The sequence below is a fragment of the Plasmodium sp. gorilla clade G2 genome (assembly GCF_900097015.1).
Source record: "Plasmodium sp. gorilla clade G2 genome assembly, chromosome: 13".
Classification (NCBI taxonomy): domain Eukaryota; phylum Apicomplexa; class Aconoidasida; order Haemosporida; family Plasmodiidae; genus Plasmodium; species Plasmodium adleri (nom. inval.).
In genome coordinates this window covers 2436613-2453878 of record NC_041705.1, presented here as the reverse complement: position 1 = coordinate 2453878, position 17266 = coordinate 2436613, and the positions used below count along the sequence as shown (strand labels likewise).

The following is a 17266-nucleotide window of genomic DNA, read 5'->3' as shown; positions in this document are numbered from 1 at the left end:
CCTCTTGTATTCTTAAAACATAACAAATTTGTATACCCAACTAAACAAACCATATAATATACTTGTTATTTATTACCATCATATGTTTATATAGTTTTAATTTTTTAATTTTATTTATTTATATGTTCTTCAAAGTTTATGAAAATAATAAAATAAATCACCAAAAAATAAAATAAAATTTATATATACATAAATATAGCACAAGCAAATGGAAATAAAATATATAATACCATAAAGAATTAAAAAAAAAGTTTTTTCTTTTTTTTTTTTCTTTTTTTTTGTTGAAATAATTAAATGTATACATATAAATGGATAATATATATTTTTATATAGAGTGGGTAAAAAAATATATACATATAAAAAAAAAAAAAAAAAAAAAAGAAATGCATCATTTTTATAGTAACATATATATATATATATATATATATATATATATAATATAATAGAAATATTTCCATATATATATTCTTTTATATGTTTGGATGTTTATGTTTTATTTGCCTTGTTACTTCTCAACATTCTTTGTGACTTTTCTATTCCTTGTTTCTCCTCTAATTTTTTTTTTCCATTTTCTTCATTAAGATCATCTGAATCAATTTTTGGGAAACAGTTTTTCATAATTTCTAGAATTAAAGAATAGTAAGATGGTGTTTGTTTTTTTTTTTTACATACCACTGAGTTTGATAATAAATTTAATAGATGTAATGTTTTTTGATACTGATAAATAAAATGTGGTAAGTGTGTAAATGTTTCTGGATATGTATAAAATGTTTGACAGAAAAAATCATAAAATATATTTTGTAATTTATTTAAATTTTTTTTTTCTTTTATATCGTGTGTACATATAGATATATATATTTTATTTAAAAATATATCTAATATTAATTTGATAGAATTAAATGGAACATATTTAATATTTGAAAAAATTAAATGTAATATTTCTATACTTAAATAAAATTGCCATATACTATATTTTTTCTTATTATATATATATGTATTCATAGGTACATATTCACAATCATTTTTATTAATTTTATATACTATTTTCATTAATTTAATTAATTTTATTTTACAAAAAATTATATAAAAACATGTATATATAATATAATCTAATAAATTATATCTCATCATATTCTTATCATGATTCATATTTCTTTTGAAATTTGTATTAATTAATAATTTATTATCTTTTTCAAATAATATTGGTTCTGAAAAAAGATTAAATAAAAATTTATTACAATATATACTATTATAATAATTAATCTTTCTTATATTCTTTTTTAAATTAAATGATGACATATAAAATAATTTCTTTTTTTTATTTAAAACAAATATCTTCTCTATATATTTATCCATTTTGTTTTTATATAATTTATTCGGAAAATAACTTTTAAAATAATTTAAGGTATCTTCACTTTTTATATGTATTATTTTATTTATATCTTTATAATATTTCTTATCATTGATAAGATAAATATTTTTACATTCATTTTCGTCAATAAGATTAATAAGGTATTTAACAAAAAATTTTCTTACATCATTATTTGAATGATAATTATTACAACTATTAATATTCATATTGTTACAACTATTATTATTATTATTGATATTATTGATATTATTGATATTATTGATATTATTATTATTATTATTATTATTATTATCATTTTTCTGATTTTCCATATTATCATTATTAAGACAATTTATTGATACCGTTGATGGTTGTATATTATCACTACGTATATTAAATTTAGCAATACTATTTGTTACAAATAAATTATTATCTTCATGTCTTTCTTTCTTCTTCATACTACATCTATTACTTTTATGTTTATTTAATGTTAATATATACTCTTCTTTTATTTTTACCTTTAATAATAAACACACTAAAATATATATTAAGGACAAAACAAAACAAGAGAGCTTCTTATTCTCTCTCTTTTCCAACAATTTATTTAAACCTAAAAAGATAATATTCTTCAATATATCATAATTTTTTTCATAGTGAGTTAAATAATGAAAATAAACAGAACAAGAGAAATTTATATAAAAGTTAATTAAATGTAAAAATAAATTATCTTCTAAATATTTTTTATTATTTTTTTTATATATTCCTATTCCATTTTCAATTTGTATATTATATGTTTCCATTTTATTATTTAATAAATTAGTAATATTATCCTTTTGAATATTATTATTTGTAGAATTCAAATCATTTTCTTCATTTTGTAATGCTTTAAAACCCTTTATTATATTATTATTCATATCTATATCTATTTCTTTAGTACTACTATTACTTCTTCTTCTCCTTCTTCTTCTAACAATTTGTGTACCTTCTGTTGCAGTACTAATTCTTTTTTTACCCTTCAACAATTTCTTATCTTCTATCAAATTATCATTATTCATACAGTCTGTCACTTCTTTAATTACATCTTCTGTTATTACATTAATAGTATTTCTCTTTTTCTTCTTATCGTTATTAACTTTTTCTTCCCCTTTGTAACTACTAAAATAATTGTTTTCAAATTTTATATCAGTCATATTATTATTATTTTCAACTTCCTTGTTCGTTTTTGTTTCATTAGCTTGTATTTTTATATTTATATTTTCATCCAACAAATTTGTTTTTTCTAATTCAGGGTTATTATTTACACTGTTTCTTTTTTCATTTCTTTTTTTTTTTTTATTGATCAAAAATTGACGTTTTAAATCGACTTGCTGTTTTTTTATAAGCATAATATATGAATAACATATTGTAAGAAAATTATGAATAATTATTTTATTCATAAAGGTACTACTTGAATTTCTAAATAAAGAACAAAAAGATATAAATATAAAAGGAGTTGCTGTATATCTTCTAAAAGGTATATATAAAAATGAATGTGTTAATAATTTGATCATATTATATACATAACTTTTTTTATCTAATTTAATTTCTCTTAAATATGTAAATAAACATTTTACAATTATTTCTAGCCCTTTTTCTATATTACACATTTTACAATATTCTATTAAATCTTTTATATGTTTATAATTGTCTTTAAATGAATATATATCACATATATTTTTATTTTTTTCAAATACAAAAATACTTAATAAATATAATTCTATATTTTCATAAAATCGTTTTTCTAATTTTAATTCTTTAAATGTTTCTAAATTGTATTTTTTATTAAAATTAAATTTGCTGAATTCTTTTATAACCTTTTCGCAACACAAACCTATATTTGATATATAATGATTCTTATTCTCGTTTAATAATTCGATCGTATTAAATCCATCATTACAATAATTGTCGTTGTTATTATCATGATTATTTATTTTATTCTTATTTGTATATACATAAAAATTAAGATATGAATCTAACCACATTATATCATTCGTATCTTTTTTCTCGTATACAGACAAAGTACATTTTTTATCTTCTTCTTCTAAAATATCGTTATTATTATTTGTATTTGCATCTTTTTTAATTGATTCATTCAATGGATTATTTTCTCCAGATTTATCAGTTAATTTACTTTTTCGAGTTCTTCTCCTTCTCTTATTAATAGTATTGTTATCATCTTGAATATTTTGATTTTCATCATTTAATAAAAATTTGGAACTTTTTCTCCTCTCATATTTTCCACGTCTGGATACATTCTTTGGTTCTACATCTAATTTTTTGTCATTATTATTAATATTGATTTGATTGATTTCTTTTTGTTCATCCTTATTCATTATAACACTTTCATTATTATTATGATTATTTTGATCGTAAGTTGTTTGATCGTTTATATTATTATTCATATTAAAATTTTCTAAATTGGATGTTACTACATCTTTTTTTATATTTTCATTTATAAGATTATTATTTATTTCTTTTTCATTTAATTGTATATATCCATTATTATCTTTTTCCTTTTCATTATTACATATTTGATTATTCGTCTTTTCTACATTGTCTTCTTTTAATTCTAATTTCATTTCATTCATATGAACATTATCATCTATAGATGTTCTGTTTGTTATTCCATCCACAGAAGATCGTCTTCTTCTTCTTCTTCTTTTGACCTTACCATTGTCATTTATATCATTTATATTTTGTGTCATACCATCTTTTAAGTTTTTTTCAACATCTTCTTCATCAATTTCTCTCTCTTTTTTAATTAGCTCACACTTAGACATGGAATACAATTCATCATTATATTTCAATAAATCATCATCTATACATTTCTCTTCTATCCATTTGTTTAGATATGAATAAAGTAAATGATTATTTTTAATTTCTTTTGTTATTAACATATGACTTATTTTTTTCTTTTTATCTTTTAATTTAGAATATAAAAAGTTAATTTTTGTAATAACAATATCTGTGAATTTTTTTTTAATTGTAAAATATTTCAAAAATTTAAATATATATCTTTTAGTATATATATCTATAAGATCATTATCTATTAATTTCATTAATTTGAAAAAAAAATATTCAAAACATGTTATACTATATCCATTTTGTCTATTCAATAATAATAACATTTTTAACAACTTAACAAATAGTAAATAAAATCTTTGTATTTCTATAATTATTAATTTTTTAAAGTTTCTTAAATTTTTTAATTCAATTTCTTCATCTTCCTCATCACATAATTTATTACTTTCATCAAATCCTTTATTTTTATTATCATTTGTATTTATATTTATATTAAATTGAAATATCTTTCCATCTTCTTGATATATTTTATTATCTTCATTCTCTCGTTCATCCTTACCTCTATTTCTTCCTCTTAATATTTTTTTTTTTTTTAACAGATTTTCTAAATTAACTTTAATTATATGATCTTCAATTAATATAACAACATGGAGATAACTTTTTAATAATGCTAACATTTGAGAAATAAATTCTTGAACATTTTTAAAATCATCAGATGATGTATCATTATGTGTTTCTTTATTATTACATATATCTGAATATATATAATCATGAAGATTCATATGTTCTGTTTTTATAAATATAATAAAGAAAGCAAATCTATTTATATATATATGGAAAAAACAATAAATACAATTATATATATAATATACAAATGTATTATCATAACAATCATGTGTTTTTAATTCTCTAAAAAAAAAAATATTTATAAAATATAATTTCTTATATACTATTTCTTTTAAATCATTTTTTTCTTTATTTTTATCATCTCCTTTATTTTTTAATTTTATATAATATTCCTTAGGAATGAAATCATCAATATTTATATTCTTTATATATAACTTATCAACCTTATTAATTTCTTTTCTTCTAGTTCGAACAACACACCCATCTTTATTACAATTATTATTATTATTGTTACTATTATTGTTATTATTATTATTATTATTATTATTATTATTATTATTATTATTGTTACTATTATTATGTTGAGGAGAAATTATTAAATTCTTCATTATTATATTAATCTCTTCAGTTGATAATTTAAGAATCTTTTTCAATATTTTAAAATTTTCAATACAACGATATTTTTTATATATTATCATTAATGTAAATAAATACAGATCTTTTGAATTCTTTATGAATAAAGAATAAGAACTTTTCAAATGATTATGATTATGATTATCACATTGAATATTTTCTTCCATATTTTTATTATCTTCTTTATCTATATCTCCTTGATTATCTTTTTCCATTTTTTTTTCCAAAAAATTACTACTATTATTACAAATATTCATATTACTAATGTTAATATTATTATTATTATTATTATTATTACTGTTTGTTGTGTTTTCTTCTACTGCTTTATAAAATCTATCAACCGAATACAAATTAAAACATAGTACCCTTTCATAAAAATCATTCAGAAAATTTGATGACATTAATTTACTACATATATATAACAAATTGATACATAAATTTCGTAATTTAATATACACATATATATTAGTATCTGGCTCTTTTAAAAAATTAAATATACACACAAAAAAATTCTGATAAACAGATTTTATTAAATAATTTTTTAATATTAATTCTTCATATTCTAATTTCTTATTTTTTATATATAAAATAAATAACTTAGTCATTTTATAAAAAACTCGTAAACTCATATATCTAATAATACAACCATTACTTATACAACATTCTAATAAAAAATTTATAATATTATTTAATATAAAATTTTTTCCATCATATAAATTCGTATCTATATCTTGTATTTTTTTTTTATTATAAGTAGTTATATCTTCACTTTTTAAAATTTTCAATTTTTTATTATTATTTTTTATAAATGAAGATAAATGCATATTATTATTTTCATTTTGATTCTTATTATTTTTTAAAGTATTCATATTTGAAACATTATCTCTTAAATCTTTATTTATCACACTACTACTATTATTATAAGATGTGTTATTACTTTTTGTGTCCATATCATTAGTATTTATAAACATATTATTATTACCAATAACTTGTTTGTTTATCATCATATTATTATTTATATTCATTTTTAACATATTAATACCTGAGTTATTTCTCTTTGTTGATTTTTTTCTCTTAGTTTTACTTAAATGTACTTCAAATAATAAAGACCAAATATTTCTTTCTTTCTTTGATGTTTTAAATATATTAAGTATAAGGTGTAATAAAAAATAACAATTATAATTATTTAATGTAGAATTCTTATCTTCATTATAACGTTTTATTTTAATAAATTTATCAATCTTACTTAATATGAACATATATATTTTGTATTTATTTATTTCGTTACAATAATTTATATTTTCTAACATATAAGAAAATATTTTATTTACTATTACAATATTTTCATCATTAAATGAAATCTCAACACATTTTAATAAATTATCTAATATTTCTAAAAAGGCTTTATTATATAAATTATTAATAGTCTCAACTATTACATAATATACCCCTTTTCTCTTTTTCTCAATTATATTTTTTACATAGTCAAAATTATTCATATAATTATTTTCCTCATATAAAACATATAAATCATTATCATCACTATTATATTTATTACCTACACTTGAATTATTTGATACATCATTATAAGCTATATTATTATAATTCTTAATAGTACTAACATTATTATTCATATAATTATTATTTATATTATTTTTTGAGTTATATATCTTATTATCTATATCCATAGACCCTTTCATCATAATACTATTATAATTATTTATCATATTATCATCACTATTATTATGAATATTATAACTATTACTTATTATATGGTTATTATCTATATTATGAAATGAACCTTCATTGTTTACTCTATTATAATTCACTTCCCCCATATTATTATTATTATTATTATTATTATTATTATTATTATTATTATCATTTATACTATTAGAACATATATCAATATTACTACTATATTCATAACTTACATTATAATTATTACTATTATCAAATGATGACATATTATTCTTATTATATGATATACTGTTTATATCACTATTGTTCAAATAACTACTATTACTATGGTTAGATAAAATACCCTTCTTTTTAAATGTATTATTATTTATAATATTACTATTAAATATACTACTATTAACAGATATTGTATCATTACTATAGGAAACGTTTTTATTTATTTTACTTTCAACACTTGAGTTATAACTATTTGTAAAATTCTCTTTGCTTCTACTAACATTAGATAAATCTTTGTGAATTATTCCAGCAGATATATTTTTTTTTAACATTTCGCTACTAGAATTAGAAATATATTTTCCAATAGAACCCGTTTTTTGTGTATCTGGAAAAAAGGAATCATTCTTTTCACTTATTAAAGTGTCTTTTTTTGTTTTACCAGAAAAACTTTTTCTAGCATTACTATTATTATTATTAAAATTGTCATAATTAATTATATTATTATTTATCATATTATTATCATTATTTATTATATTATTATCATTATTTATTATATTATTATCATTATTTATTATATTATTATCATTATTTATCATACTATTATCATTATTATTGTTACTTGTCATACTAGTTTTATAATTCCTTATTATATTATTCTTATCACTACTTTTTAAGTTAATACATTCACTACCTCTTATCTCATTATATGGGTTACTTTTTATGTGATTCATTTGACCTTTTTTTTTATTTTTTCTAGCTAAATCATTAAGATATATGAGTATAAAAAGAATCAATTTTAAAAAGTGTATTATACATGGACTCATATCATTTTTTACCTTATTCATCATAGATTTTATTTGATTTACTATAACTTCAATATTATCTAATAGAAATTTTTTATATGTAATTTCATTTTCATGATAAAATAAGAACATTTCCATATTTTTTATATTAAATAAATTAATATATATATTTAATATAATATTTACAAAAAAAACATTTTCATCATTTATATCTAATTTATTGAATAATGTACCTACATTTTCTTCTATTTTTATTTTATTCTCTGTATTTATCAAATTAGAAGTATTCATTTGTTTATCGTTCTCTACTTCATTTTTAATAGGCATACATATTTTTATATCTTCTTCATTAATATTTGATTTTGCAGCTATAACATTATTGTTAACACTACAATTTTTATTCTTTAAATTGTTATCACATTCAATTTTTACTTTTCTTTTCTTTTCATTATCAATAATATTTGACGCAGATACAATATTATTATTACTAATATTTATATTTTGATTATCATCATTATTACTAACATTTATATCTTGATTATTATTATTATTACTAATATTTATATTTTGATTATCATCATTATTACTAATATTCATATTTTGATTATTATTATTATTACTAACATTTATATCTTGATTATTATTATTATTCTCTTCTGTTAGTATACTCCTCTTTCTTCTCTTACCTCTTTTTTTTACAACATTACCTTGGTCTTGTAACCCACCTTCAGGGTTATTTAATTGTTCAATATTCTGTTGCATTCCTTCCTCCTTATTAATTACATCTCCTTTATTATCATCACATGTTATATTAGTATCTCCTGTCACATTCTTTTTAGTTCTCCTTCGTCTTCTTCTAACTTTTTTTTCACCAGCATCTTTTGATAAACCCCCATAATTATTTTCATCCTTGTCATCCTTTTCAGAATCTAAAGAAATTCCCATTTTTTGTGCTATCGACTTTAAATCATTTTTTCTTAAATGACCTTCACTAGAGGATAAAAATCCTGACGATACATCTGAATAATCATCTGATAAACTAGAAATGGAAGACGAACAAGAGGAGGATAAAATAATTTCATCATTATGTTGAGTAAAAAATGTTTCATTTATTATATTAAAATTTTGAGAAAAATATTTCCAAAAAATTCTATATATTAATTCTGGTATTGTTTCATTAGGTAAATTATTAGTATCATATTTAGACATTAATATACATATATACGATATAGATGTTATTAAATTCTTTTGATAATTATTAGATAATTTATATGAATGATATAATATTTTTATTAATACTAATATATATTTTTTATATATAGATCCAGATATTATTTTATAATCTTCTTCAGATTCTTTTTTATTTTCATTTTTTAAAAATTCTTGTCTATTTACAATAAAAGAATTATCTTTCTTATCTTTTTCTTGTAATATCTTATTATATATTATAGGTATTAATTCAATATGACATATTTCTTTAATTATATTTGTAATAAATAAATAATATTTTTCTATTTTATCCATACCATATTTTTCATTATGTCTCAAAAGTTCTAATATTTTTTTCTCACACTCATCAATACTGTTGTATTGAAAAATAAATTTATCAAGTAAATTTCTTAACTCACCATTGTTTATAATATTATCTCGATATAAGTCATATTTATCTAATATATAATCTAAGCTAATTAAACAATCTTCTTCCGCTTCCTGTTTGTATACAAAATCCATATCTTCATGTGGTACAATTTTTATTTATTTATATATATATAAAAATATTACATAAAAATAGTATATAACTATATATATATATATATATATATAATAACTAACACGTTAAACAAAGAAAATAAAATTATTCTCCAGAAAAATATATAATTTGTATATATATTTATGTCTATAACATCGATTTTTATAGATATACTTTATATACACATATTAGTTAATAAACACAAATACACATCCACATATTTATTCATATTTTTTTTCATTCAATATATTATAGATTATATTAAATTATAACCATAATTAAATGTATAATATATTCAAAAGACAATTAAAAGAAGACGAATATAATAAATTTCATCACATAGTTTCAGAAAAAAGAAAAAAAAAAAAAAAAAAAAAAAAAAATATGAAAAAAATAATATCATATAAGTCATACAGTGAATAGAATTTTTATACTTTATCACAAAAATGTAATAATTGTACAATTCTATTTTTAATGTTAACCTTAAAAAAATATAATATAGAATAAAATATTATATATATATAATAAAAGTGTACCCCCACTATTTATATATATACATATAACTCTACATAATATATATATATCATAAAGTGTAGATATATATATATAGAATATATTTTAATAATGATATATTTTACATATACTTATATAAATGCCATCAAGATGGTACAAAAAGTAGGAAGATAATAAAAAAAAAAAAAAAAAAAAGAAAAAGAAAAAGAAAAAGAAAAAAAGTGTTATATAATTTTATAAATATATTTAAATTTATTAATATATATATATATACACTTTTTATATAATATAATTGAAATTCCAGTGCTCTATTAAAATAACAATCATAATATATATATATAATAATAAATCCATATATTAATTTATATATATATATTTTTTACATATATTTTTCAAAATTGATGTAAATTATTAAAACTTTTACAAAAGCTTACAAGTTATAATAATATAATATTTTAAAAATATTTTATTATTAATATATAGTATATATTTTATTTATATATTTTTTTCTTTAATAAATATATTTTATATAGTTTTAAATATAATAATTTTACTGGAAAAAAAAAAGCATGAGAAAAAAATTAAATATATATTATATAGTATATTTATATTGTATTAATATAATTCAATATAATACAATGTATATTATATACATATATATAAAATAAGTACAATAAAATATATTTCTATACCTATATAAATATAATATATAATTTAATTAAAGTAATATATATATTATATTATATTATTGAGAATTTATTATTTAAAAAAATTTGTTTATAGGATGAAAAAAAATAAAAAAAAATGGGTTCACTTTATTTAATATATTATATATATAAATATATATATATATAACTGTGAACAAAATATAGCATTATTTTTTTTTAAATGAAAAATTATAAAAACATATTATACCTATATAATTATATTTATTTTTTTAGTACATAAAACAAACATAAAAAATATATATATATATTTTTTTTGTCAAATAATTAATTGTTTTCTTTTTATATAATACTCTGTAAAAATTAGTTTCAGGAAATGTAATTGGAGCATATATTTTTGTAAATAGAAATATGGTAATTAAAAAATATATATATTTTAAAAATTTGATTAAGCAATAAGTATATAAAAAATTATATCTTAATTTATATATATAATCTTTATAATAATTCCAAAAAAAGAATGAAGTGTTACTTTTCTTTTTGTAAAAAGGTAAAACATAAAATTACATTGAAATAATACAAATATATTATATTATATATATATTATAGGTACAACCATATTATGTAATATTTATAATATATCATTTTTTTTTTTTTTTTTAAATCCACTTTATAATCGTCCACTTTATTTGTATAAATATAAAGCAAGAAAGTTTTTATAAGTGGTAAAAAAAATAAAAATATATATAATATATACACTTTATATATAATGCAAGATATAAAAGTATAATTTTTCTATTTTTGGATATCCTTAAAAAAATTGGATTTCACATAATATTTTGATATTCTTTGCATACAAAAAAAATAAAATATGTATATATAAACCTATACACAATATATATATATATATATTTATACATATATATATATTTATGTGTATTTATTTATATTTTCTTTCAGGTATTATATCATTTTTTATAATTCTCCATTAATATGGAATTAATACGCACCCACTTTTTCATTTCAAATTTGTCAATTGCCTTCATTTTCTTTTTAATTTTTTTTTTTTTTTTTTTTTTTTTTTTTTCCGTATGAATGATTGCTAAATCATATTTTTATAGTGGTTCCTCATCTGATGACAATAAAAAAAATAAGAATGAGAATATACAAAAGGGATTTATATCAAATGAAAAGAAAAATGAAAAAACATTAGAATTTAAAAGAAGAAAAGTAAACAAAATTAATAAGAAGCTTACAACAGATGATGTAAAATCTAATATTTTTAAAAAAATTGATATGTCTGAGGAAGCATCATTTAAAAAAGACAAAGTTTCTAAAAGATATCATAATAATAACGAAAAAGAAAAATATTATAAAGATAAAATTAAAATTAAAACAAATAGTATAAAGGATAATCATGTTAATAAAAAGTACAATATATATAATTCTTCTACATCAACAGATAATTCAGATATAGATTATTTATATGATCATAAGGAAAATAAAAAAAATGAGAAACACAATAAAAGTGATAACTCAGAAAATTCTATTAATATAAGTATTAATATAAAAAATGATGAAAGTAATAAATACAATTTGTCAAATAAACAATATTATAATCGTAACTCAAATAAAAATTTCGAAAAAGATGAAAAAAAAAAAAAAGAATATTACAAAAAAAATAATGATAAAATTTTGGATGAAATATGGTACACTAAAGAAGATGAATTTGTTGATTCTTTTTATAATATGGATATAGAAGCTACCTATGAAAAAGAAAAAAAAATGATCAATAATATTAAAAGCCGAATAAATAGTAATACAGGTAAAAAAGTGAATCAAAAAAATTTAGATAATAATTTATGGGAATTAAATAAATTAAAACAAGGAGGTGTTACATCAACTTACAATAAATTACAACTAGAAAAAATTAATGAAGCCAATGTTACTAATGAAATAAAAAAAATTGTATTAACAAGAACAGTCAATCCTCCATTTATAGATAAATTTAAATCGTATAATAAAAGAATTGGAAATATAGAACAAAGAGATAATTTTGATTATCAAAAAAGTGAAAAAAAAAAATCTGATAATATTAATAATGATAAATATTATAGTAATAAGCATATTCATTCCACCTCCTATTCGACTGTAGTTAAAGATGAAACATGTGATTTTGTAAAAGCAGCAAAAAAAGGTAGCGAATTTTTAAAATATTTTAAAAGTGAAAACGAAAAATCTGAAGCTCGAGATCGATACTGGGAAATTAGTAATAGTAAATTGGGAGAGTTACTAAAATTGTATAAAAATAAAAAAAAAAATATAAATAAAAATATAAATAAAAATGATAATACATCAAGAGGGGATAACGATAATGTTAGTAATAACTCCTTTGAAAGTAATAATGAGGATGATAATAATTCAGATGTGTTTGATTATAAAAAAGATAAAATGTATAGCAGTATATTTAATATGGATAATACTAATAAGGATAAGAAAAATACATTAAAAGATAAAGAAGATTTGTTAAAATTAAAAGAATCTTTACCTATATACAAATCAAAACATGAATTATTAGATGCTGTTTATAATAATAATATAATTATTATAGTTGGAGAAACAGGATCTGGAAAAACTACACAAATAGTGCAATACTTATATGAAGAGGGTTATCATAGAAATGGTATTATTTGTTGTACTCAACCAAGAAGGGTTGCAGCTGTATCTGTAGCTTATCGTGTATCTTATGAAATGAATGTAGATATTGGTTCGCTTGTTGGTTACACTATAAGATTTGAAGATAATACTACAAAAGATACAAAAATTAGGTATGTAACAGATGGTATTTTATTAAGAGAAACTTTAAATGATAAAGAATTAGATAAATATAGTGTTATAATTATGGATGAAGCACATGAAAGATCTATTAATACAGATGTATTATTAGGTATATTAAAAAATATATGTTTAAAAAGAAATGATCTAAAATTAATAGTAACATCAGCAACTATTGATGCAAAAAAATTTTCTCAATTTTTTGGTAATGCACCAATATATAATATTGAAGGAAGAACTTTTAAAGTACATATAGAATATTTAAGAACACCTTGTAATGATTATATAGAATGTGCTGTTCAAAAAGCTATACAGATACATGTATCTGATAATAACTATGATAACAATTTTGGTGATATTTTAATTTTCATGACAGGTCAAGAAGATATAAATGCTACTTGTTATTTATTAAGTGAACGTTTTTATGAAGTGTATGAATCATATAAAGAATCGAAAAATAATAAAAAGGATACAATAAATAAAATAAAAAATATACTAAATGAAGACAAGAACAACAACAACAATAATAATAATAGTAATATTAGAAAAAATGGTGATGGTGATAATAATACAAATGATCATATCATATATCCATTTTATATCTTTCCCATATATTCCCAATTATCTAGTGAACAACAGAGTAAAATATTTAAAAAATATGATTTAAGAAAAATTATAGTTTCAACAAATATAGCAGAGACCTCATTAACATTAGATGGAATTAAATATGTAATTGATACAGGATATTGTAAATTAAAAGTATATAATCAGAATATTGGTATGGATGTATTACAAGTAACACCTATATCACAAGCTAATGCAAATCAAAGATCTGGTAGAGCTGGAAGAACAGGTGCTGGTATATGTTATCGTTTATATACAGAAAATACTTTTTTGTGTGATTTATATCAAAATAATATACCAGAAATACAAAGAAGTAATTTATCAAATGTTGTACTTTTATTAAAATCTTTACATGTACAAAATTTATTTGAATTTGATTTTATTGATGTACCAAGTAAAGAAAGTATTATCAATTCTTTACAAGAATTATGGGTATTAGGTGCTATAAATAATGAAGGAAATTTAACAGAAATAGGAAGAAAAATGGTTCAATTTCCATTAGACCCACCATTATCAAAAATTGTTATATATAGTGAAAAATTTCAATGTACTAAAGAAATATTAATTATTGTTAGTATGTTATCATCTCCATCTATTTTTCTTGAATCCAAAGAAAATAATGAATCAATCGAATCCAAGAAAGAAAAATTTACTGTACCAGAAAGTGATCATTTAACCTTATTAAATATATACTTACAATGGCGTTCACATAATTATTCATATAGTTGGTGTACAAAAAATTTTATTCAATATAAAGCATTAAATAAAGCAAAAGAAGTATACTCACAATTAATAGATATAATTAAAACATTAAATATAAAAAATGTTTCTTGTGATAATAAATGGGAACTTATAAGAAAAACAATATGTTCAGGATATTTTCATAATGCAGCTAAATTGAAATCATTTTCAGAATATATTAATTTAAGAACAAATGTATCTTGTCATGTACATCCAAATTCTTCTCTATACAATATTGGATATACACCTGATTATGTCATATATCAAGAAATCGTTTTTACTACAAAAGAATATATGAGAAATGTAACAACTGTTGATCCAGAATGGTTATGTGAATTAGGTCCTCTCTTTTTTTATATGAAAAATTTATAATTCTTGAAATTGTGACGATAAAAAAATGGGAATATAATATATCTTTTTTTTTTTTTGTTATCCCATAATAATAATAATATATATATAAATATATATATATATATATATATATATATATTTATATATGTAGCTTTATATTATATATTTATTATATTATTTACTCATTTATTTATTTTATTTTTTTGTTAATTATGTTTATTTATTTGTTAATATATTTTAGTTTTTAATTATATAAAAATGTTATTTAATTTTTATTTAAGGACATAATAAAAAAATTTTAACAACTTATCGTTATAACCAAAAGAAACATATTCCTTATATTTTTTTATAACAATAAATATAAACCAGTGAGATATATAATATATATATGTATGTATATATGCGTACATATGTGTAATATAAAAACTCATAAATCAATATTTCCTTTTTGAAATGGACAATTAGAGTTATTTTCTAAATAACATGATTATATATACATATATATATATATATATACTTTAATAAATAAATCAATACATGTGTGACCATCATAATTTTTATTTAAATAAAATGAAAAAATATTATATAATTTCATATGCCTACACAACAGTAATAAATATATACTAACTTTTTTAAAAAAAAAAAAAAAAACAAATGAACAAGAAAATGAATCATTAAAAAAAATAAAAATATTGAATGCAGTCTCTTATATAATTTCGTAAAAGGATTTTATAAAATATTATCAGCTCAGTATTTATATACTCAAATTTTAATATGTTATATTATATATTATATTTTTATTTATTGTAAAAAAGTATAATTTATTATATAAAATTATATATAGAAGGACATATATATTAAGATTTTATATTTCTTTTTTTTCAACATGCATATGGTTTATATTATATTTATAAAGCCAAAAAAAAAAAAAAAAAAAAAAAAAAAAAAGATAACGATTTTTTTAATAATATTATAAATATATTATATTATAAATAATATAGCGTAACAAAAAAAAATAATAAAAAATAATTTTATATAATATATTATAAAAATATTAAATTTTTTCATGTACAATTTTTATGATATATTAATAAATTAAATATTATAAAAAATATATAATTTAAAAATTTTCTTTTTTATAATATGCATAAAATTATTTATAATATATATAAAATAATGGTATGCTCTTAAGAAATATTATATATAAACCTTATATATAATAAAAGAATATAATTATTATATTACATATAATTATATATATTTATATATGTCCTGAATTATCATTTTTTTATATGTTTTTAAAATTTTTCTATTCTTCATTTCAAATTTGAAAAAAAATATATTTATATATATATATATATATATTTATACATAAAATAAACAAAACATTTATATATAATTATTTTATAAATTCCTTATAATTATTTAAAATATATGTACTTATTTTTTCTTATATATATATATATATATATATTTTGTAAAAATGTCATAATAAAAATATAATATTTTTTTATAAGAAAAATTTGTACCAAAATTAATTATAAATAATATTATATATATATATATATATATATAATAATATGAAGGTATAAATATATTTCTTTTTGAATTATAT

The 17266-nt window shown here is 17.8% G+C and overlaps 2 protein-coding genes across 2 annotated transcripts; one reads left to right on the top strand and one right to left on the bottom strand.

Annotated features, from left to right (window-relative positions):
- Positions 1-486: 486 nt before the first annotated feature.
- Positions 487-9903, bottom strand: PADL01_1363300 (conserved Plasmodium protein, unknown function; the record flags this gene model as incomplete). Its single annotated transcript, XM_028684207.1, has 1 exon — positions 487-9903. The coding sequence occupies one exon, from the start codon at positions 9901-9903 to the stop codon at positions 487-489; it is 9417 nt and encodes a 3138-aa protein (XP_028540308.1).
- A 2292-nt stretch (positions 9904-12195) lies between these two features.
- PADL01_1363200 (pre-mRNA-splicing factor ATP-dependent RNA helicase PRP16) lies at positions 12196-15672 on the top strand (the record flags this gene model as incomplete). The annotated part of the gene is made up of 1 exon (XM_028684206.1): positions 12196-15672. The coding sequence occupies one exon, from the start codon at positions 12196-12198 to the stop codon at positions 15670-15672; it is 3477 nt and encodes a 1158-aa protein (XP_028540307.1).
- Between the last annotated feature and the right edge of the window lie 1594 nt (positions 15673-17266).